The 23,701-nt window shown below is 39.0% G+C and overlaps 1 protein-coding gene and 1 long non-coding RNA gene across 3 annotated transcripts; one reads left to right on the forward strand and one right to left on the reverse strand.

The window, feature by feature from the left end:
* Positions 1 to 591: 591 nt before the first annotated feature.
* Positions 592 to 8,511, reverse strand: LOC118358906 (uncharacterized). Its single transcript, XR_004820560.2, has 3 exons — positions 7,796 to 8,511; positions 6,918 to 7,001; positions 592 to 6,738 (listed from the first exon to the last, which is right to left on the reverse strand). It is a non-coding gene; the product is annotated as an uncharacterized LOC118358906 (long non-coding RNA).
* A 5,605-nt stretch (positions 8,512 to 14,116) lies between these two features.
* LOC118358907 (60S ribosomal protein L36) lies at positions 14,117 to 23,214 on the forward strand. Of its 2 annotated transcripts, none has more exons than XM_035736914.2 (4): positions 14,117 to 14,189; positions 21,981 to 22,075; positions 22,479 to 22,613; positions 23,087 to 23,214. In XM_035736914.2, the coding sequence occupies exons 2-4, from the start codon at positions 21,983 to 21,985 to the stop codon at positions 23,174 to 23,176; spliced, it is 318 nt and encodes a 105-aa protein (XP_035592807.1). In that variant the 5' UTR covers positions 14,117 to 14,189; positions 21,981 to 21,982; the 3' UTR covers positions 23,177 to 23,214. The 2 variants fall into 2 exon arrangements, with proteins under 2 accessions (XP_035592807.1, XP_052336174.1); XM_052480214.1 differs by having other exon boundaries at positions 14,134 to 14,185.
* Positions 23,215 to 23,701: the final 487 nt, after the last annotated feature.

The raw sequence follows: 23,701 nt of genomic DNA on the forward strand, positions 1-23,701 counted from the left end.
AATAAACGTTGTAACACAATTAACATGTTATTTTAAGGAAGTCTATTTGTTTCCAAATTCGGACATTTAAAGTTTGTATGTGAAAACGACTTTAAGATGCACACTTTCAGTTGTTTTTGCCGAACACATTTCACACATGCTCAAGAGGGAGGCACGCTCAGCTGGTGCTAGCACATGTGCAGATCAAATACACCGCTGGAACTCAGATTAAGGTGTTTAGATGTCCTAATAAGGGGAAAGATTGCTCAGAAAATACCGTGTTTTAATTGGTGTATGCTTACTTCGATTATGATCGTACACTGATTAATTAAGATAGACTAAGATGTATACATGACTAATGCCATACTCTGCCTACTACCATAATCAGTTTAATATCAAATTATTAGTATGCATGTAAACATACTCATTGAACACTGGTCACCTCATATTCTGTTGTTTACTCACTGTGTATGTACAGTGGGGCAAAAAAGTATTTAGTCAGCCACCAAGTGTGCAAGTTCTCCCACTTAAAAAGATGAGAGAGGCCTGTAATTCATCATAGGTACACTTCAACTATGACAGACAAAATGAGAAGGAAAAAAATCCAGAAAATCACATTGTAGGATTTTTAATGAGGGCGGATAACAGAAAAAGCATTAATATAAGAAGTAGACTGTACATGTTTGGTTTTGGGCTAAATGTATACATTATGATTTGCCTCTGAACTATATGTGAACCCCTCTGCAATCTACTGGCACTAACCATTCAAAACTAGGACTTCAACCAGGCTGTCCCTATGCTATTTGCTCTCTTTCTCTCTTAAACTGCTCTACATAATTCAGCAGGGAGGTGTGCAACTACCACACATTATACCCATTATATCAGTGTAGAAATTACGTAACCTACATAGGTGTTACCATATCCCTTTCAATTCACATTCCTTGCAGAAAAAAACTATTTGCAAACCTTTTAAAATATCCAGAAAGACTGGTCTTAGGGGGGTATTTATACTTTAAAATACATATTTTATGTGAATGGATGTGGATGAAAGCATTCTGCCAGTGTTTTAATGTCCTAGTTTCATTTTTTTCTTTACCTCCAACTCTATGTATCCAAGTGAGCGTATGAGGACCTTGGGAGATCAGATTTACCATTATACCCATTGATCAAACGTATAACAGACAGACACTGCTCAAAGGGAGTTGTTTGTGATATCTACACTCAGTTTCCACTTGATCAGGTTCACCACCATATTCAAGAAAATAAATTGCACCTACATACACCAAGTTCAGTGGTCTTGGCCTTCTAGGCACTAAAGCATGCAGAGAAGTATTCAGGTATTCTTTTACTGTTTGTTTGAACTTTAGAATTTGCAAAATGACAGCACAGTCTGTAATGGTCTTTTGTAACTCAGAAAAGTTCCAAAACTGTTTTTTAATAATTCCAACACTCAGCTTGTACTGACTGTAATAAACTCCAACTGCACTTACAAACTTGAACAGTCTATCTCCTTTCCCCGTTTCATCAAGTATTAAATATTTGGCTGTAAGTGATGAAGAGTTGAATCTATTACCTCAGGGAAAAAAGCCTGAAAAAGGAAATACTGATACTAGGAAATACATTTTGGGAGGATTAGTGTACTTTGATGTAGGTTTGATGTACCTACCTACTGTAGTTATTGTAATTCATGTTACATATATTTCTAAGTCCCACATGGAACCTTTCTGTTTTTGTCTTGGCCACTAGGGGGAGGTGTTATTTTTATTATACAGTACATTAGACTAACAGCAAATACAGAAAAAAGGAGGGACATTCTCAAAGTTACAGTAGTTTACAACAAGGTTGACTAGGTGTTTTCGAGGTTAACTTTTGCAGAAAGCAGAAAGACAATCTTTGGGGAATCCTTTGCTATAGGGTGTGGGAAGGGGGCAAAGCACAGACAGTGAGAGAACAATGTAGTATGCAACTGTGAGGGACAGTCTTCGAAGCACAACCTCGAGAACTATGGGTTCCAGAAAGCATCTTTAAATGTGTCAACAATGCATAAAAATATGGTCCTCTTTTTTTCCAGTCAAAGCAAGACTGCTCAATGTGTGCTTTGATGACCTGAGGAACTGGGTTTGTCTTTATGTAATATAACAGTAGGCTATGAAAAATCATGTAGTTTCATCCTTCAAACTTTTTTTTATCAGGGTTATCCTTGTGTTATTTTTGCTCTAATGTTCTATTAATTATCATTACTCTATTTTTATTATTCTACTATGAGAGATACTAGATACATACTATGACAGCAATTCACTGTAATAGGTGAACACGTTGCATCTGGCACGAGAGACGATTAAACTGATTTGAATGTCAAAGCCTACGATAATGGGAATGTTTGATATTACAACATTGACATGTGATAGCTTCTTTAGTAACACATTCGTTTTTGCAAATGTATGCCTTTATTACGATATGATTTATATTGCCTGAATACTCAACGATGATTAACGCCTCAGTTATGTATGCTTCTATCAGGGTTGTGGTCAAATTCATGTCATTTAAAGTCAATTTAGCCATTGAACAAAAATCCAATTCAATTTGAAAATGTTCCTAATTGCAAAAGCATGTAACAGAATTTGGGTATTCCAGAACTGTAATTTACATGTAAATAAACATAACACTGTTTTATGTTTTTAATACTGCAGATAGAATGCTCTGTGTACCAGAGATGGTACCATTCAGCTTGTCTGGGGATGACAAAGGACTTCAAAGCCAAAATTATAGAAAGGGGCCACTTTGCTGTTAAATTAGAGACCTATAAATAAATGACTGTTGTGCCTTGTAACTACTTTACAATGTGGAACTGTTGCACTAAAAATGCAAATATTGATTTGGCATACAATTAAATGCATATTTTCACTTTTTTTCTGAGACAATCACTGATTTAGATTTATTCATCATTAAATACAATATTTGAGATTTTATGTATTTCTTTCAAATCAAAACTGGAATTTCTACTCAAAGCAAAGGTTGTAAAAGTATACATTTTTGGAATAAATCATACCTACTTAGATTTTTCTGTGACAAACGATTAATTAGTTATCCATGCATACAGTTTTAAATGACATTTTATAGATGTTATGTATTTATAACATGTGAAACTGGAATTTCTACACAAAACAAAGGTTGTAAAAGTATGCTAGACATTTATGGAATAAATCACATCTAGGTTGATGTTTATGTGACAAATGGTGAATTAGTTATTGAGTTTTACCGGTTTAAATGGCATTTTAAAGATTTGATGTATTTCTATCAAGTCAAAACTGGAATTGCTACTCAAAACAAAAGCTGTAAAAGTATGCTAGACATTTATAGAATAAATCATATCTAGTTTGATGATTCCGTGACACACTGTGAACTAGTTATTGATTTTTACATTTTTAAATGGCTTTTTGCGAATGTCTGTTGAATGTCCATCAATAATTGCAATGCAACGCCTACGCGTCTGGTCGGGCAGAACCTCAACCACACACTGATCTCAGTCCGTTTTGTGTTTCCCCTATGATTATCTAAGATATGCCTTACAGGCAAATTCTAGCATTTAGCCGTTATGGACCCAAGACGAAATTGTTAACCGTTTAATGTTACAGTTACTTTCCAGACATATTGTCCGAGTTCAATTTTGGCGCGTAGTTAATTGAATGGACTGGATTGGATATATAGCTTCATGTATTTTATTATGGTGACATGATGATCGATGCTTGGCTGCCATTTGACAAATAAAAATCTTGCTCTTTTGTCTATAATAATCTCATCATGTAGTAGACTACACCCGCACTGTTTCTGCAAGATATTTGCTAGAGCACACATACTAAAACCATGGGAATAACCACAAGTTATTTGTATGTGCACTACATCATGCGCAGCCTTTAACCCGCAACAATTAAATTTGATGGAAAAATCTTTGGTTGGAAAATGCACATATGGTTATGTAGATTTTAGAACATTTGACTGAAAATCTGTTGCCAATTGGAAGGAAACCTAGCTAGTGAAGTGGTTTGTTCATAGAATTATTGGCAAAAATGTACTCACAAAAAAATGTATAGATGGCAATATCTAAAAATCCTGTAAACAATTTAACAACATTGCTTTATACAATTCTAAGTAACATTTAGCCACTCATACTCTTTTTGGGAAAAAAATCATTCAAACTCATGGAATACATTAGTCAGGCACGCATAAAGCTAAAAACATGGACAATCTATATCTATAATGGCTCATTTTAAGTCTACCTTTGATCTGAATCTTTCCAAAGTACCAATGTAAACCGTTTGATTGATGTAAAACAGACAATGCCCACATTCTGAATCCTCTACATAATAAAATGCACTGTTCTTTCACCCACTACTCATCTTCCTCTACAATTGATCCGTCAAGAGAATCAAGGCTATCCAAACGATGTCAGTACAATTTGAAGGTGTACAAATTAAATGATCAAAGATTATGAATGCAACAGCACTGCATGATTATGACTGAGGGCTTTTGCCAAGTACTGTTTCTACAAGGCTAGAAAAGGTGCACCAGTAAACTCTGTCCATACCACATAGAAATGTCCAAAATGCCCTCCCTCCCACCTAATTCTGATATGGTTATTGTGATAGCTTTATTACTTGACAATATTTGATCGCCATTAGCTAAATTAATTAGAATAGCAGTGCCTATCAGTGTATACATCTCAACACCCTAGTGCAGCCTCCTTGTCCATTTCCCTGATCAGAATAAAACTGCATAGGGCCCAGATTTTCCAAACATTTAATCCAGATCAGAATTATCCTGTGTTGTTTCAACCCTGATCCCCCATTGAGTTCCCACTTCGTTTTAGAAAGACAATATTTCACCCCCAAATGTCATGGGATCATATACAATTATATTTATTGTGGCATATGATGTGGTATGTAAGAGATGTGATTCAGTTCTCTCTTGCATCCAAAAGCAAGGAGGGGCCACATCTGAAGGAGGAGCAGAATTTAACACAGGATCATGTCAATCAAACTGTGCCCAGGTGATAGCATTCTCTCTAGGTGACCGGTGCCATTCATCTTTCACTTATCCGGATTTCCCACCCAGATCCGAGCAGATACAGTAAGCTCCAAAACTATTGGGGCCGTGACAAATATTTGGTTATTTTGGCTCTGTACTCCAACACTTTGGATTTCAAATGATAAAATGACTGAGGATAAAGTGAAGACTATCAGATTTAATTTGAGGGTATTTTCATCCATGTCGGGTGAACCGTTTAGAAATTACAGCAATTTTTGTACTTAGTCCCCCATTTTAGGGGACCAAAAGTACTGGGACAAATTCATGTGTATTAATGTAGTCAAAAGTTAAGTATTTGGTCCCATATTCCTATCACACAATGATTACATCAAGCGTGTGACAACAGCATTTGTTGTTTATTTAGGTTGTGTTTCAGATTATTTTGTGCCCTATATAAATGAGTGGTAAATATTGTAATGTCATTTTGTAGTCACTTTTATTGTAGATGTTTTTTCAATTATAGGCTTGAATGTTTAACACTTCTACATTAATATGGATGCTACCATGATTACGGAAAATCCTGAATGAATCATGAATGCGAAAGAGTGCGAAAGTTAGAAGCACAAATATCATACCACCCAAAAAATCCTAACCTCCCATGTTATTTTAATGGTGAGAGTTTAACAAGTCTTGGGGGAATGATATTTGTGCGTCTAACTTTCTCACTCGTTATTATTTACAATTCATTCAGGACTATCCAAAATCATGGTAGCATCCACATGAATGTAGATGTGTTTAGAAACATTCTATTCTTATTTACAATAAAAGTGACCTCGCATTATTTCCCATTCATCACCTGATATGGATGAAAATACCCTAAAATTAAAGCTGACAGTCTGCACTTTAACTTCATAGTCATTGTATAATTTCAAATCCAAAGTGCTGGAGTACAGAGCCAAAACAACAAGAATTCACTGTCCCAATACGTTTGGAGCTCACTGTATATGGAAGGAGATGAGAGGTAACCACTTTAGGCAATAGAGCTGTATCCTATGTGACAGATGCCCATCTCCTATCCCTGATGCAGGGTCATCTGTAACCACCTCTGCTGGCAGGACTCAATTCAATGTTGACAAAAAAAAACAAAAAAAAATGTCAGGTTGGACCCTATTTGCTGTTACACAGGGTTCCAAGGCCTGTTTGATGTTGACAGGGATCTGTGGAAGATGGACTTATTGATGTTGAATGCTTTCAGATCAGTAAAGTCCCAGTTCAATAATGTACACAGTTGTGTCAGTGGGGGAACCCTATTTTTAGGGCATTCCATTGACACCGTCTGGTATAGAGGTCCTGGATGGCAGGAAGCTTGTCCCTAGTGATGTACTGGGCCGTAGGCACTACCCTCTGTAGTGCCTTGCAGTCGGAGGCCGAGCAGTTGTCATACCAGGCAGAGATGCAGCTGCACCATGCTCTCGATGGTGCGGCTGTATAACTTTTTGAGGATTTGAGGACCAATGCCAAATCTTCTCAGTCTCCTGAGTGGGAATAGGTGTTGTCGTGTACTCTTCACGACTGACTTGGCGTGCTTGGACCATGTTAGTGTGGCAGTGAGTGGGTCAGTTCACTGAGGATGTGTCAGATCTCCTTCCTGAGGTCCAAGTAGAGCTGCAGCAGCAGCTGGTTCGGCTACTCTGTGAAGGCCAGCACCGAGTCCTGAAAGTCCACCTCAGGAATCTACAACACATACACACACGGTTCAGGGCAAGCTTCATGCTAATGTTCATTGCAAACTCAAAAGGAACAGTTCCCCAGACTCATCCGAGAGCTGCTTCAAAATGAGTGTTCTATGTAGAGAGAAAGTCGGTGAGTGTGCTAGTTGTAGAAAGGGGATAGGACTCTCTGTAGCCACTCACATTGAGTTTAGAGCTCTCGGTGAGCAGATCAAATGAGTCCCTCCACACCATGCTGTAAGGTTTCTGCGTCAACACTCAGCTTCCCTGGAGAACACATTTAGAGGAGGGGAAACTAGTTGGCTACAACAGTCTACAATGTAAAAATGGTTGGACAATTAAACAGAATGACAGCATTGCATGGATAAGATGTTTTGTAGGAAGGTTTATGAAAGCTTGGAAACTGATACTTACTGGCAGCCCCCTCATAGATCTTAGCATTTGTTCCCTTTCGCAGGAACTCTACCTTTATTCGCTCAAATTCACAAACCACTGATGAGGAAAAAACAGCTATGCTAGCTAGCTCTCAAAATAGTGGCAATGCAATGGTACTGTTACTCCTGTCCAGAGAGAACCCCTAACACCTACCCCACCTAGGCATAGATATGCACACTCCCTTGTCTAAATGGAATTTTCACCATTTGCTATACCAACTGTCATTTCAGATCCACTCAAAGATCTATAGCTGGGTTTGGTTGTTATTGGACAGTAACAGTACAGTTTACAGGCAGAAGTAGCTAGGTAACTAGCCAAACAAAGACAGATTGTCCTGGCTGTCTGTTGCCTATCAAGCTATGTTTTTATTTAGACTCATAATATATCACTGTATTCGCTTGAAAGCACTACCGAATCTAGCATTTATTTAGCTAGTCACATGACGACAGCTGGTAACAAGCTAGCTAGCTGTAATGCTACTAGTCAAAATATTATTTACCCGCAGAGAACACACTTTTCATGCCACTTCGATCGTGATTTTTGTAGCAGGTAAGGAGAACATTTTCGCTGATCTAACCATTTTCCTAAAATTAATCTGTTTCCGAACCTGCTACGAAAACACTTACCCACTGAGTCCACCTCTGGCAGAAACCCCAGGTACTCCATATGTTTGTCACATGACACCAACAGTATCATTAAAAGTTATATACAGTCCAACTCGTATTGTTTTAAGTCGACAGATGTACCAAGCTACAAAACAATGAAAAGTTTACTTATATCATTTAGCTAGCTAGTTTGGCTAATCAAAGTCATATGACCAGGATAAAATTGCGTCGCCCATAAAATGAGAAAGAAACAAAAACCCAGTGGAAAACGGTTCTGCATCACTGCCTGGTGAAAATACAGGACATTCTAATGTCATGGCTGTTGAAATTATCACTATTCATCACGATAGGCCACACTAACACCAGGCACTTGAGGGGCTTAATATTAGACAAAGTCTCATCTTAAAGAGTGATAACAACCTAGGCAATCTAACCTTGATGTCTGGAAGCTGAGGAAAACACTTTTCAAGAAGCCTACGCTACATACACATCTCCACTTCTACAAGTAGTAGAGGTATGTTTTTCTTTACTGAACTAAAATATCAAATGCAACATCCAACCATTTCAAATATTTTACATAGTTACAGTTCATAAGGAAATCAGTCAATTTAAATAAATTCATTAGGCCCTAATCTATGGATTTCACAACTGGTAATATATATACAGTGCATTCGGAAAGTATACAGACCCCTTCCCTTTTTCCACATTTTGTTACGTTACAGCCTTATTCTAAAATGTATTCAAAAAATTTCCCCCCTCAAACTACACACAATACCCCATAATGAAAAAGCAAAAACAGGTTTTTAGAAATGTTTGCAAATTTATTCAGACCCTTTGCTAGGAGACCTGAGAGCTCAGGTGCATCCTGTTTCCATTGATCATCCTTGAGATGTATCTACAATTTGATTGGAGCCCACCTGTGGTAAATTCAATTGATTGGACATGATTTGGAAAGGCACACACACCAGTCTATATCTGCAGCATTCAAGGTCCTGAAGAACACAATGGCCTTCATCATTCGTAAATGGAAGAAGTTTGGAACCACCAAAGGGTAGAGCTAGAAATTTCAAGCCCCTTGGGTGCTGCCATAGTTACAATAGAAGTGCCCATCCAAGAAGCTAAAAGTCATTGGCCACAGATAAAATGACATCACGTTATATGTACAGTAGCTTGGATTGGACTTTCAAAATCTTAGCTAGCAGTCATCATCATGAATCAAGTCGACAATCTACTGCAAATCCTTTTTAATCTTTGTCAAACTAAGATAAATAATGAAGAGAAATTATAGATAAAACATACCAGTGCTCATCGGCCATTGGACATAAACATTACACAGCAAGTTGGAAATCGTGACAGTGGCTATAACTGCAAGCATTGCAAAGCAATCACTAGCCTGATTTTCAGTGGAGTGAATGTGTGGTCCCAAATCTGAGATTAAAGGGGCTTTTTTCCAAGTTTAAAATGCTAAACATTCATCATTGGCTATGCTGTCAATAAAGCATGAGTTGTGCTGCGCTCAAAACAACTGCTAACTCGGAACTGCGAAAACCTAACAACTGGGATATCGGGAATAAACGTGCTTTGACTGGGAAAATATGTTGAACGGTCATCCAACTGGGAATTGTTAATCTGGCCTCTTTCTAGAGCTATGACCTGAAGATCAATGACGTCATCATGATTCAACCTTGTTTTTTTCCAAGTTCCCAGTTGTTTTGAAAGCACCTTCCTGTTCAAGTGAGCACAGTACAACAAGTCCAAAAATGTATTGTATTGCTGCTGCATAAATGTAATATGCCAGGGAGATACAGTTGAAGTCGGAAGTTTACATACACTTAAGTTGGAGTCATTAAAACTCGTTTTTCAACCACTCCCCAAATGTATTATTAACAAACTATAGTTTTGGCAAGTCAGTTAGGACATCTACTTTGTGCATGACACAAGTAATTTTTTGAATAATTGTTTCCAGACAGATTATTTCACTTACAAATCCAGTGGGTCAGATGTTAACATACACTAAATTGATGTTATGGCTTTAGAAGCTTTTGATAGGCTAATTTACATATTTGAGTCAATTGGAGGTGTACTTGTGGATGCATTTCAAGGACTACCTTCAAACTCAGTGCATCTTTGCTTGACATCATGGGAAAATCTAAAGAAATCAGTCAAGACGTAAGAAAAAAATTGTAGACCTCCACAAGTCTGTTTCATCCTTGGGAGCAATTTCCAAACGCCTGAAGGTACCACGTTCATCTGTACAAACAATAGTATGCAAGTATAAACACCATGGGACCACGCAGCCATCATACCGCTCAGGAAGGAGACGCGTTCTGAGTCCAAGAGATGAACATACTTTGTTGCAAAAAGTGCAAATCAATCCAAGGGCAACAGAAAAGGACATTGTGAAGATGCTGGAGGAAACAGGCACAAAAGTATCTATATCCACAATAAAATTAGTCCTATATCGACATAACTTGAAACCCCACTCAGCAAGGAAGAAGCCACTGCTCCAAAACCGCCATAAAAAGCCAGATTGCGGTTTGCAACTGCACATGGGGACAAAGATCGTACTTTTTGTCCTCTGGTCTGATGAAACAAAAATAGAACTGTTTGGCCATAATGACCATTGTTATGTTGGAGGGAAAAGGGGAGGCTTGCAAGCCGAAGAACACCATCCCAACCGTGAAGCACGGGAGTGGCAGCATCATGTTGTGGGGGTGCTTTGCTGCAGGAGGGACTGCTGCTCTTCATAAAATACATGGCATCATGGGCAACGAAAAGTATGTGGATATATTGAAGCAACATCTCAAGACATCAGTCAGGAAGTTAAAGCTTGGTCGCAAATGGGTCTTCCAAATGGTCAATGACCCCAAGCATACCTCCAAAGTTGTGGCACATTGGTATAAGGACAACAAAGTCAAGGTATTGGAGTGGCCATCACAAAGCCCTGACCTCATTCCTATAGAACATTTGTGGGCAGAACTGAAAAAGCGTGTGTGAGCAAGGAAGCTTACAAACCTGACTCAGTTACACCAGCTCTGTCAGGAGGAATGGGCCAAGTTCAACATTTTAAAGGTGTTGGGGTTCGTTCCTTGTCCATCATAGGCTCATTGGTGAAATCAGCAATTAGACTATATCTTTATGTAAATCAATCAAAACTTTTATTAATGCAATTGCAGACAGACGTTGACAACGGTAACATAGCATGCATGTTTCCGAGTAAGTTCTGCAAAATAGGAAAGGTTCCGAGTTATTTTATTATGCTTGCAGTCAGCCCCTAGTGATGTAACTGCCCACGTCAACACCTTCTACTCATGAGACCAGGCCCATGCACACACAGCTATATAAACAATAGTTTCATTGTTATCTAAAGGCTCAGCAGTAATTGTCCACTCTCCAAGTTGATTTATAGTTGTATGTCTGACTAGTCTCTTACCTCTTTCACTCCCCTGCAGGGTTCTGTGTCTATGAATCTCTTTTAGCCTTGAGGCGCTTTCTCACAGATACCCTGTTTTGACTGCAATAACTCACACATCTCTCAGACCGTTTCTTTATAAGAGGCAGAGACTATAAAAGAATAGTAGAACCATTTTAAACCTTATAATGAATACATATTGTTAAGCTGTAGTCCATGACCCTATAAATGTAGTGGGGGAGGGGTCTTATAGCCCTTCCCCTTCTATTAACACAACATAAGCGTAATCAATTATTATAATATATCAAACATTTGATGCAGCCCATATCATGACCCCAAGGTGAACCCCATCAAAGGCAATGCTACCAAATACGAATTGGGTGTATGTAAACTTCTGACCCACTGGGAATGTGATGAAAGAAATAAAAGCTGAAATGAATCATTCTCTTACTATTATTCTGACATTTCACATTCTTAAAATTAAGTGGTGATCCTAACTGACCTCAGACAGGGAATTATTACTAGGATTAAATGTCAGGAATTGTGAAAAACTGAGTTTAAATGTATTTGGCTAAGGTGTATGTAAACTTTCGACTTCAACTGTACTTCTCTGCAGCTGCCACCACAACATTTATTTTCTGTGGCTTACAGTTGATTACCATTGCTATGAACGCTAAGGAGCCAACATTATTGAAACATATATCACTCATTGGGCTATCCTTCTGTTCTGGCACAGCTCGACTATTGACAGGGATCCTCTCAGAATCACTCACCCTTGATCCACACTCCTGTACTTTCTTCACTGCCTCAGCATACGACAACTTCTGCACTACTCTGACCTTGGCCACCTCAACCTGCCTCTCTCGCCTCGGACACCTCCAATCCCCAGCAACATGGGCACCCCTACAGTTGGCACACACAACTTTCAACCGAAACTACACATTCCTCTGCCCCATGTCCTCCTACACACTGTGCATCTTCCTCCTAGACAGTGCTGCGACATAATATAATAATAATATAATATATGCCATTTAGCTGACGCTTTTATCCAAAGCGACTTACAGTCATGTGTGCATACATTCTACGTATGGGTGGTCCCGGGAATCGAACCCACTACCCTGGCGTTACAAGCGCCATGCTCTACCAACTGAGCTACAGGAGGACATGCCCATAAACATGACACCTATAACACCACAGTGGATTTGAAAAGCTCTAACAGCATAATTCATATATCCTAACATTACTTTGTCAGGTAAAGACTAAATCAAAGCTCAAAAGTACACCTCTATTTCACCAAGCTCTCCGCTGGGTCTGCATCGCACCAAACAGTGGGCTCCACAAACATCCGGAATTTTCAACTTCAATTGCTCCACCTCCACACTTAATTCTACCCCAGAAATCACTCCATTCAATGGTGCCCTGTACCTAATTTGCAAATAAATTCATTAAAAATCCTACAATGTGATTTTCTGGATTTTTTTTCTCATTTTGTCTGTCATAGTTGAAGTGTGCCTATGATGAAAATTACAGGCCTCTCTCATCTTTTTAAGTGGGAGAACTTGCACAATTGGTGGCTGACTAAATACTTTTTTTGCCCCGCTGTAAATGGTTGTGATCATTTACTCAATTATTTTTTTTCTTTTTTCAAAAATAAAAGCTTTTAATGAGGATATCTAGAGTGAGTGGGTCGAAAGCTTCAAGTCCCTCGGTATCCATATCACTAAGGATCTATCATGGTCCCCACACACCAACACAATCATGAAAAGGGGCACGACAATGCCTCTTCCCCCCTCAGGAGGCTGAAAGGATTTGGCATGGGCCTGCAGATTCTCAAAAAGTTCTACAGCTGCACTATTGAGAGCATCTTGACTGGCTGCATCACTGCTTGGTATGGCAACTGCTTGGCATCTGACCGCAAGGTGCTATAGAGTGTACATTTGTTCTGCCTGCGGCTATGGAACCCTGAACTGTTGTACTGGACGTGCTACCTTGTCCCGGACCTGCTGTTTTGGACCCTCGCTCTACAGCACCTGCTGTCTCTAACTCTGAATGATCGGCTATGAAGGAAACTGACATTTACTCCTGAGGTGCTGACCTGTTGCACCCTCTACAACCACTGTGATTTTTATTATCTGACCCTGCAGGTCATCTATGAACGTTTGAACATCTTGGCCATGTTCTGTTATAAACTCCACACGGCACAGCCAGAAGAGGACTGGCCACCCCTCAGAGCCTGGTTCCGCTCTAGGTTTCTGCCTTGGTTCCTGCCTTTCTATGGGAGTGAAAGGCACTGTGCTTCTACATCTGCATTGCTTGCTGTTTGGGGTTTTAGGCTGTGTTTCTGTACAGCACTTTGTGACATCGGCTGATGTCAAAAGGGTTTTATAAATACATTTGATTGATTGATAGTGCGTATGGCCCTGTACATCACTGGGGTCGCGCTCCCTGACATCCAGGACATCTATACCAGATATTTTCAGAGGAAGACCCTAAAAATTGTCAAAGACTCCAGGTCATACATAGACTGTTCTCTCTGCTAGCAGATTGTTCCCCGAACAGCGTCTACCCACAAGCCATAAGATTGCTAAATAGTTAACTTAAATAGTTAACCAGATATCTGGACTATATGCATTGAACCTTTTTGCACTCATTGTGTATTTATTACTACGTGTTTTACTTTTTTATTATTTCTCTATTTTCTTTCTCTGCATTGCTGGGAAGGGCCGTAAGTAACGCATTTCACTGTTTGTCTACACTAGTTGTTTTTAAAGCAATTTAAGAAATGATTTAATTTGATTCATACTGCTGAGAGGTCTAAATGATTTACTTTTGGATTATATAGCTAGCTATAAAGTTTTCCTTGAAAAACTACTGTCAGTGGTCCACACCCTTATGTGGCGCTAGAAAGATTTCCCTGATGTTTTACATTTTATTAAAAACCCTCATGACCCAGCCTCCACCGCTAAGCGTTCCTTCCGGTTTGTCCGCCATTAAAGAAAGCAAGTAAGATTTTTTGGAAGAATTACTATCAGCTGAAATCTTTACGAAATCAATGGCATCCTTCGTTTATCACCAATTATGATAGAACCAACATACGGTTTAGTTGTTACCAAAAGTATGGCGCCAATATTGTGTTGACAAACAATATAATTTAGCTGTAACGTCACCGGAAATTTGTTGCGCTGACATGACTTTCCCCTACATATGAGAATCGTATCATATCGCCTTGTTGCTGGATTTTCTTAACGAGCCGTAATGACTGCAGTCAGATGACATGTATGTCTAATATAGACGGAATCTAGTAATTTTCCTCAACAGAAGTAAGCAACTACTAGATATCTACGTTATTTGGCTATCTAACTAACATTGGTAGCATTATGTCTGTTATAATAGCAGCGATATTTGGTTTACGTTCGCTAACTTGCTTAATCAAGAGGCTTATACGCCTCAATACGTTAGACTGTTTGTTGAGCTTGCTTCTTCTGCGCGGCTTTTAATATGTGGGTTACTATGAACTAATTAGTGATGACCACCGTTGGTAATGTTACCACAAACTGTCAAACCCCGTTCATTCATTTATACAATATATCTTAGGGTGTGTTCTTAAATTCACTCCGGAGTGCCAGTGCGCGCTGTGGTCGTTCGATTGTCCGTTTCTAAATTAAGAGCGTTTCAATTTAAGTGCTTTTGGAGTGCACACTGGACGCTCTGTCCGAGAAGTAGGGTCGATCCGAGGGCAGTCAAGCACCCAAACTAACGTTGGCTAGCTACTTCGACACAAATAAGAGAATCTCACTCTGACCATTTTACTCACCCTAGCAGAGCAGGTTAGGCTGTTTGGATGTTGCCTGTATCTGCTGCTGGCAACAATTTTTTTTTTTTTTTTTGCACACGTTTAATGACACATGCCATATTTAATAGTTGTTGAGTGTTCATGAATTCATCAGTTATTCTGCTCTCAGTCACACACAGATGAGTGCTCTGAAATCCGAGTAGATAGCCAGCTGTCTGTAGTTTTCTGATTATCCCTGTTTTATCTAGCTCTGGTTGTCTTAGTCTAATAGATGGTCAAAAACTTGTAGAATGATATTATAGTTAGCTCACTCATAGTATTTTTCTGTTGTTCAAGGCTCAAACTCCCATGATTCCATTTGGCAAAACCACTCCCACATCACTTATTTATTTTGATCCCCATTCGCTTTTGCAGAAACAGCAGCTACAAGTAACACCACTGACAGACACATTTGAAATACAACAATACAACAGTAAAAGTAATACAAACAGTACAAAAATTGTGTTGAAGTTGCCGCTCTGGCAACCATTGTGCCCTTTCCAAATAGACTTTTCGAAGTGAATTACTGTATTGGCTGTTATTTTTGAAAACACTTTCAGATGCAGCAGGTTTAGCTACTTAGCTAGCTAGCATTGCTAATAGCACCAAAGATACAGCAAGTTTCAAATATAAGAGATTAGAATTCTGTAGTGATTTGCCTGTACATTTCATAAATGTTTTCTAACAGGCCTGCCTGTTTATTTCTACTTTGCACATTCTTCCAAAGCAAATCTACCATTCCAGTGTTTTACTTGCTATATTGTATTTACCTCGCCACCATGGCATTTTTTTTGCCTTTACCTCCCTTATCTCACCTCATTTGCTCACATTGTGTTATATATACTTATTTTTCTACTGTATTATTGACTGTAAGTTTGTTTTACTCCATGTGTAACTGTGTTGTATGTGTCGGAACTGCTTTGCTTTTTCTTGGCCAGGTCGCAATTGTAAATGAGAACTTGTTCTCAACTTGCTTACCTGGTTAAATAAAGGTGAAATAAATAAAAAATTAAGACAGTCACTAAGATTAAACTGGGCTATTGTAGCAAACACTATTTTGGTTGTAGCAGTTGGACTAGCTAGCATGGTAGCTCACAGCGTCAGACAAAGTAACTTATGTTTAGCATTCGTTAGGATCTCTTTTCAAATTATTTTTTGAGTATAATGCAGTTGATTAATTACAACGACATTAACATACATTCCAGCTTGATATTCATGCAAGCATTATAATACAACCCAAAAGTGATGTGAAATTCAGTGCCGTTGGTTTTTCCCCACATTGTTACGTTACAGCCAAATTCTAAAATGTATTAAAATAAATGTTTGTCATCAATTTTTCACAATACTGCAAAGACGAAGCCAAAACGGGTTTACATTTTTGCAACTTTGTTACAAAAAAACAACAAATTACATAAGTATTCAGACCCTTTGCTATGAGACTCTAAATTCAGGTGCATCCTGTTTCCATTGAGCATCCTTGAGATGTTTCTACTAAAGGTCGAACAATTATGACTTTTCAACGCCGATACCGATTATTGGAGGACTAATCAGACTATATTTAATATTTTTTTAAACATTTATTTGTAATAATGACAATTACAACAATACTGAATTAACACTTATTTTAGCTTAATATAATAGATCAATAAAATCAATTTAGCCTCAAATAAATAATGAAACATGTTCAATTTGGTTTAAATAATGCAAAAACAAAGTGTTGGAGAAGAAAATAAAAGTGCAATATGTGTAATGTAAGAAAGCTAACGTTTAAGTTCCTTGCTCAGAACATGAGAACATATGAAAGCTGGTGGTTCCTTTTAACATGAGTCTTCAATATTCCCAGGTAAGACGTTTTAGGTTGTAGTTATATGAATTATAGGACTATTTCTCTCTATACCATTTGTATTTCATTAACCTTTGACTATTGGATGTTCTTATAGGCACTTTAGTATTGACAGTGTAACAGTATAGCTTCCATCCCTCTCCTCGACGCTACCTGGGCTCGAACCAGGAACACATTGTCAACAGCCACAGAAAACTTGAAATCGGCCCTAATTAATCAGTCGACCTCAAGTTTCTACCACTTGATTGGACATGATTTGGAAAGGCACACACCTGTCTATATAAGGTCCCACATTTGACAGTACATGACAGAGCAAAAACCAAGCCATGAGGTGGAAGGATGAGTCTCTAGAGCTCTGAGACAGGATTGTGTCGAGGCACAGATATGGGGAAATGTACTTCAACATTTCTGCAGCATTGAAGGTCCAAGAACACAGTGGCCTCCATTCTTAAATGGAAGAAGTTTGGAACCATCAAACTCTTCCTAGAGCTAGCCACCCAGCCAAACTGAGTAAAAGAGAGCTCAAGAGTTCCTCTATGGAGATGGGATAACCTTCCAGAAGGACAACCATCTCTCTTATTTTGCAACTTTAAGACAAGGTTAATCAATCTGGAAAATGTCAAGAACTTTAAATATTTCTTCAAGTGCAACTGCAAAAACCACCAAGCGCTATGATGAAACTGGCTCTCATGAGGAAAGGAAGTCCCAGAGTTACCTCTGCTGCAAAGGATGAGTTCATTAGAGTTACCAGCCTCAGAAATTGCAGCCCAAATAAATGCTTCAGAGTTCAAGTAACAGACACATCTCAACATCAACTGTTTTTGTGTGAATCAGGTCTTCAAATTTCTGCAAAGAAATCACTACTGAAGGACACCAATAAGAGGAAGAGACCTGCTTGGGCCAAGAAACACGAGCAATGGACATTAGACCGGTGGAAATTTGACCTTTTGGTTGGGAGTCCAAATTTGAGATTTTTGGTTCCAACCTATGTCTTTTGAGATGTGGTGTGGGTGAACGAATGATCTTCGCATGTGTATTTCCCACCGTGAAGCATGGACAAGGAGGTGTTATGGTGAGGGGGTGCTTTGCAGGTACACTTAATTAGCATGGCTACTACAGCATTATGCAGCGATGCGCCATCCAATCTGTTTTGTGCTTAGTGGGTTGACATTTGTTTTTCAACAGAACAATGACCCAACTCACCTCCAGGTTGTGTAAGGGCTATTTGACCAAGAATTAGAGTGATGGGAGTGCTGCGTCAGATGACCTGGCCTCCACATTCCCCCGACCTCAACCAAATTGAGATGGTTTGGGTTGAGTCGGACTGCAGAGTGAAGGAAAAGCAGCCAACAAATGTGGGTACTTTTAGAAAAGCATTCCAGGTGAAGCTGGTTGAAAGAATGCAACGGGTGGCTAGTTTGAAGAATCTCAAATATTGAATAGATTTTGATGTAGTTACATGATTCCATATGTGTTATTTCATAGTTTGTCTTCATTATTATTCTACAATGTAGAAAACAGTAAAACATAAGGGAAAGGCCTTTGAATTGAGTAATGTTCTAAAACTTTTGACAGGTAGTGTTTGTAAATAAGGCACTTTCAATTTTTTTTTAAATACATTCCCAAACATGTTTAAACCTGTTTTCGCTTTGTCATTATGGGGTATTGTGTGTTTATGAGGATTTTAGAATAAGGCTGTAACAGTACAAAATGTAGAAAAGGCAAGGGCTCTGTGTACTTTCCAAAGGCACTGTATAAGGATGATTTATGAAGCCAGGCTGTTTTTATAGTCTAAAATTAAAGTAGGTTTCCTCGCTCCTCAATTTTCTTAGACATTTAGGCTATGGTAAGGGCTGTTTCCTCGTCTCTGCTGCTGCTTCTGCTGTATTCTACTCAACCCCAACATGCTGTCTTAACTTTGCTATTATGGACACAGCAACATAGGGAAAGGCACCAATTCTAGGTTGTTTCAGAACCATGGACAGCGACCATATCCAACGTGGGAGAAAGCGTATTTGTTATAAAATAGATGATTAGTGTTTCACCATTTTATTTTTACACAATGTAAGCATATACAATTTCAGTATCACATGTCTTAGCGTGATGGACTGTGCTATCCCCATGGCCTCTGCAATGGATTTGTCCACTCAGACAGGTGTCTTATGCACCATGGGATTTTTTTCATTGCGACCTCTCGACTAAAGAAATCTTGGTCGACCAACAGCCTATCAACCAAACAATCGACTAAATAGGATCAGTCCTATGTATATTTTAGTGGTGGCATAAAGACCGATATAAATATTTTAGGTATCAAGATTAAGGTGACTGTTTCGCATTTGATTTTTTGATTTTTCAACCGCATACATTTTGTGGGATTTGTTTGCCGATAAACTGTTTTCACCCTGTAACAAAAGGAGATATGAAGTGTTACCTAGTCATGGAAACCCATTTCATGAAGTTCCCGACTAACAGTTTGGAACTCGGTAGTGAGTGTTACGACCGAGGATAGACGATTTTTATGCGTTTCAGCACTCACCAGTCACGGTCGATGAGCTTGTGTGGCCTACCACTTTGCGGCTGAGCCTATGTTGCTCCTGGACGTTTCCACTTCACATTAACAGCAATTACAGTTGACCAGGGCAGCATTTTGACCAACTGACTTGTTGGAAAGGTGGCCTCCTATGAAGGTGCCACGTTAAGTCACTGAGCTCTTCAGTACGGGCCATTCAACTGCTAATGTTTGTCTAGGTAGATTGTATGGCTTCGTGCTCGATTTTTACACCTGTCAGAAACGGATGTGAAGGAGTGTTTACATAGTGTATGATATAACGACAACTTATAGTGCCATAAATGCAATGGCAGATTACTATGAATGACTTAACAGCCGTAGGAAATCCTCACTTGTACCCTAGTTTATAGAAAGACCCAGAAAGTATTCACACCCCGTGACTTTTTATACATTTTGTTAATACAGCTGGAATTGAAAATGTATTAAATGTAGTGTTTCACTGGCCTACACACAATCCCCATAATGTCAAAGGGGATTTATATTTTTTACAAATTATTTAAAAATGAAAAGCTGAAATGTCTTATGTATTCTTGCTATAAAGGGGTTGAATACTTAAGTTCAGGAGTAACACTGTGCTTAACAAGTCGCATAATAAGTTGCATGGACTCGCTCTGTGTTTAACATGATTTTTCAATGACTACCTCATCTCTGTAACCCACACATACAATTCAGTCAAGCAGTGAATTTCAAACGAAAGACCAGGGAGGTTTTCCAATAGCTTGCAAAAAATGGAACCTATTGATAGATGGATTTAAAAAAAAGCAGACATTGAATATCCCTTTGAGCATGGAAAAGTTATTAATTACACTTTGGATGGTATCTCACCCAGTCACTACAAAAATACAGGCGTCCTTCCTAACTCAGTTACTGGAGAGGAAGGAAACCGCTCGGGATATCATCCTTAAGGCAAAAGGTGACTTTGAAACAGTTTTAATGGCTGTGATGGGAGAACTAGGATGGATCAACATTGTAGTTACTCCACAATACTAACCTAAATGACAGTGAGAAGGAAGCCTGTACAGAATAAATATGTTCTGTTTATAATAAGGCACTAAAGTAAAACTGCAAAAAATGTCAAAGAAATTAACGCTTACAAAGCGTTCAGGACAAAGTTATGTTTGGGGCAATTCCAATACAACACATCACTGAGTACCACTTCATATTTTCAAGCATGGTGGTGGTAGCATGTTATAGTTATGCTGGTCATCAGCAAGGACTAGGGATTTTTTTTTTATGCTCAGAATAAACTGGATAGAGCCAAACAGACATTCACCTTTCAACAACGGCAAAGACACACTGGAGTATCAATTTTAGCCGTGATTGGGAGTCCCATAGGGTGGCGCACAATTGGCCCAGTATCATCTGGGTTTGGCCGGGGTAGGCAGTCATTGTAAATAAGAATTTGTTCTTAACTGTCTTGCCTAGTTAAATGTTCCCGAGTGGCCTTGATTTAAAAATAAAAAAATTAAATGGCTGTGTAGCAAAAACATTTAACAATATTGTACAGTCCAGTGTGCAAAGCTCTTAGACTCACAGCTGTAATTGCTGCCAAAGGTGCTTCTCAAAAGTATTTACTCTGGGTTGAATACTTATCTATTTTGTGTAGACCATTGACCTTTAAAAAAAATAATAAATCCACTTTAACACAACAATGTGGAAAGAGTTAAGGGGGTGTGAATAGGGTGGTGTAATTGTCCTTTAAATGTTAATTGCAGTTGACAATACTGTGATGGCATTGTAGGAAAGCATTATTCTGGTAAGGCCAGACAAGGGATTGTATCAACAAAGCATCTTAGAAAAGGTCCTAGGAATCTTGTAAACTTGTTTTAAGACAACAAAAAAACTCCGTAGGTTGTCGGATGATGTTAAGACACTGCCTAGACGAACTTTGAACCAGGAGTAAAATGAACTCGTAAGTTTCTCAGCTGGCAATCACGTCAGTTTGAGGTACTGCAAAGGAAAGATTGACGCTCATTGGTTATTCCAATCATTTGCAACGTCAATCACGAGGCATCATCAAGCTGTGAATTCCAATAGCATGCTTCAGACAACCACTGTGAATGTGGCTGTACATCAAATGTCGCAATGGTGACATGTTTGATATAATTTTTGTCTGACAATCATTTTGCCTACTCTTAATTATTGCCTAATATGTTGGCTTGAATAACTGTATCGAATTCTGATGATTAAAGCTGAATTTTAACAATTACCGTTATATCAACACACTCGTCACTCCCGTTTAACAACTAAATCTCTTTGGCACAATAGGCATCAAGTCTCTTGCCGATAATGTTGCATAGTGTTTTCATCAACACAAAGTTAACATAAGCCCTTGATGCCTTACATTTTCCCAACTTAGGCATCTTTTTTATCAACGTGATGTTGCGTTCCAAAGGGATAACATGATGTAGGTAATTAATTAATCAGGCCTCGTGAAATGTTAAGATTTAGATTATTTATTGATCATAGAGATTTAATATTATTTGAACAACTCCAAAGCAATTGCATGTGGTGCAGGCACCACTGACTGACTGTTCTTTCTTTCCACAGACATGGCTATCAGGTATCCTATGGCCGTGGGCCTTAGTAAAGGCCACCCTGTAACCAAGAATGTGACTGCACCGAAACATGCACGTAGGCGAGGGGTGAGTTCATCTGAAAGGATAGAAACATGACAGCCACAGTGTTGTATTGGTAGAGTCTCAGGTCACTATGTCCTCTGGTAAAGGGTCTGGACCCTTTGCCACAGGTTGTTTGCTTGTCCTAGAACTGCTGGGTGCTGGTTCAAGTTTGTGGTCTAATCCCATTGCTGCCACCAGTGTAGTGATTGAGGGCCAGGGTTCAGGATTCACTTCGTCTGTCTCTACATTAGCGACATGCATATACATATGTTCTGAAACAAAGTAGATGACCACATCAAATGTTTGAACCTGTTATTATGAGATAATGGGCCCAGTCGTCCACAATATGGCTGAAACAGGCCACAGTTACTGTTAGTTCTAATGCATGCATCTAACTCAGTGTCTCTTCGCTGATTTTGTGTTTCAGCGTCTGACCAAGCACAGCAAGTTTGTGCGTGACATGATCCGTGAGGTGTGCGGCTTCGCCCCCTACGAGAGACGCGCCATGGAGTTGCTGAAAGTTTCCAAGGACAAGCGTGCCCTCAAGTTCATCAAGAAGAGGGTATGTATGATTCCCCTGCTACTAAACTGGTTGTGTGTATGCGTTGGTATTGGCAGTATGGATGCATTTGTCGACGTCAGCTTTCTGCAGCTGCTCTCTTGTGACAGTTTGAGAACAAATAAGTACATTTTTCAAACAAAACAGATTTTGTCTAGCATTTTGTACAGCTGTCAAGTGGGCAGCTTTCTGAAATGTGATGGACTGTTTCCTTTGTGGAGAATTTATTGGTAAGATTAATCAAAACTATTGGATCAGTAGAATTGTTCTCCTATAGTTTGTCCAACCATTCTTGTATTATTGGACTGCTAGCCCCATATTTGCTGATTACTGAATTTGTCGCTGACATAACTGTCCCAGAAACATGCTACAGTGTTAATTTCATCCTGAGCATGGTAGTTAACCTGCTGTGAAAGTTGCAGATGCATTTGTTGGGTTTCTCCTATTGCACATTCTAATGTGTGTTTGCTCCACAGATTGGAACTCACATCCGCGCCAAGAGAAAGAGGGAAGAGCTCAGCAACGTTCTGGCTGCCATGAGGAAAGCCGCTGCCAAGAAGGATTAGGCGGTTCTTGCAAATAAATATTTGTATTTCAAAAAATGGAGAGTTGTCAGCTCCTTCCTTGTTTCTATGCTTAGCAATGGACTTGAACTGATTTTCTCAATTTATCTTGGAGCATATGCCTTGTAGGCTGCATGTCTTTTCAAGTTTACTAGGTTGAGATGCCTGCAGACATTGGAGTGGAGCTCTTCAGATGTCTCTGGGCACGTCTGTGTCTAAATAAGACATTTACTTGTATTAAAATCTGAGTGTCTAATCGCCTGGGTAGTGTACTTTCTAGTAGTACAGTTGCATGCATTGTTAGACATGCCAAAGGTGATGGGATAGCCAATAATAAACAACAGTTACCGGCAGCCTGTTCTTTCTGCAGAAATTGGCAACGATATGTTATGAAACCACTAGGCACAAAGGATTGTGTTCAAAATGACTAAAGTTTGTGTTTCAACAGATTAAATGCAACTTACATCTTTGATAAATAAAAAAATACCCAAGTCTTGGCTGCATAGCAGCAACATGACTAACAGTGGT

Source organism: Oncorhynchus keta, chromosome 26 (assembly GCF_023373465.1).
Source record: "Oncorhynchus keta strain PuntledgeMale-10-30-2019 chromosome 26, Oket_V2, whole genome shotgun sequence".
NCBI classification, from domain to species: Eukaryota; Metazoa; Chordata; class Actinopteri; order Salmoniformes; family Salmonidae; genus Oncorhynchus; species Oncorhynchus keta.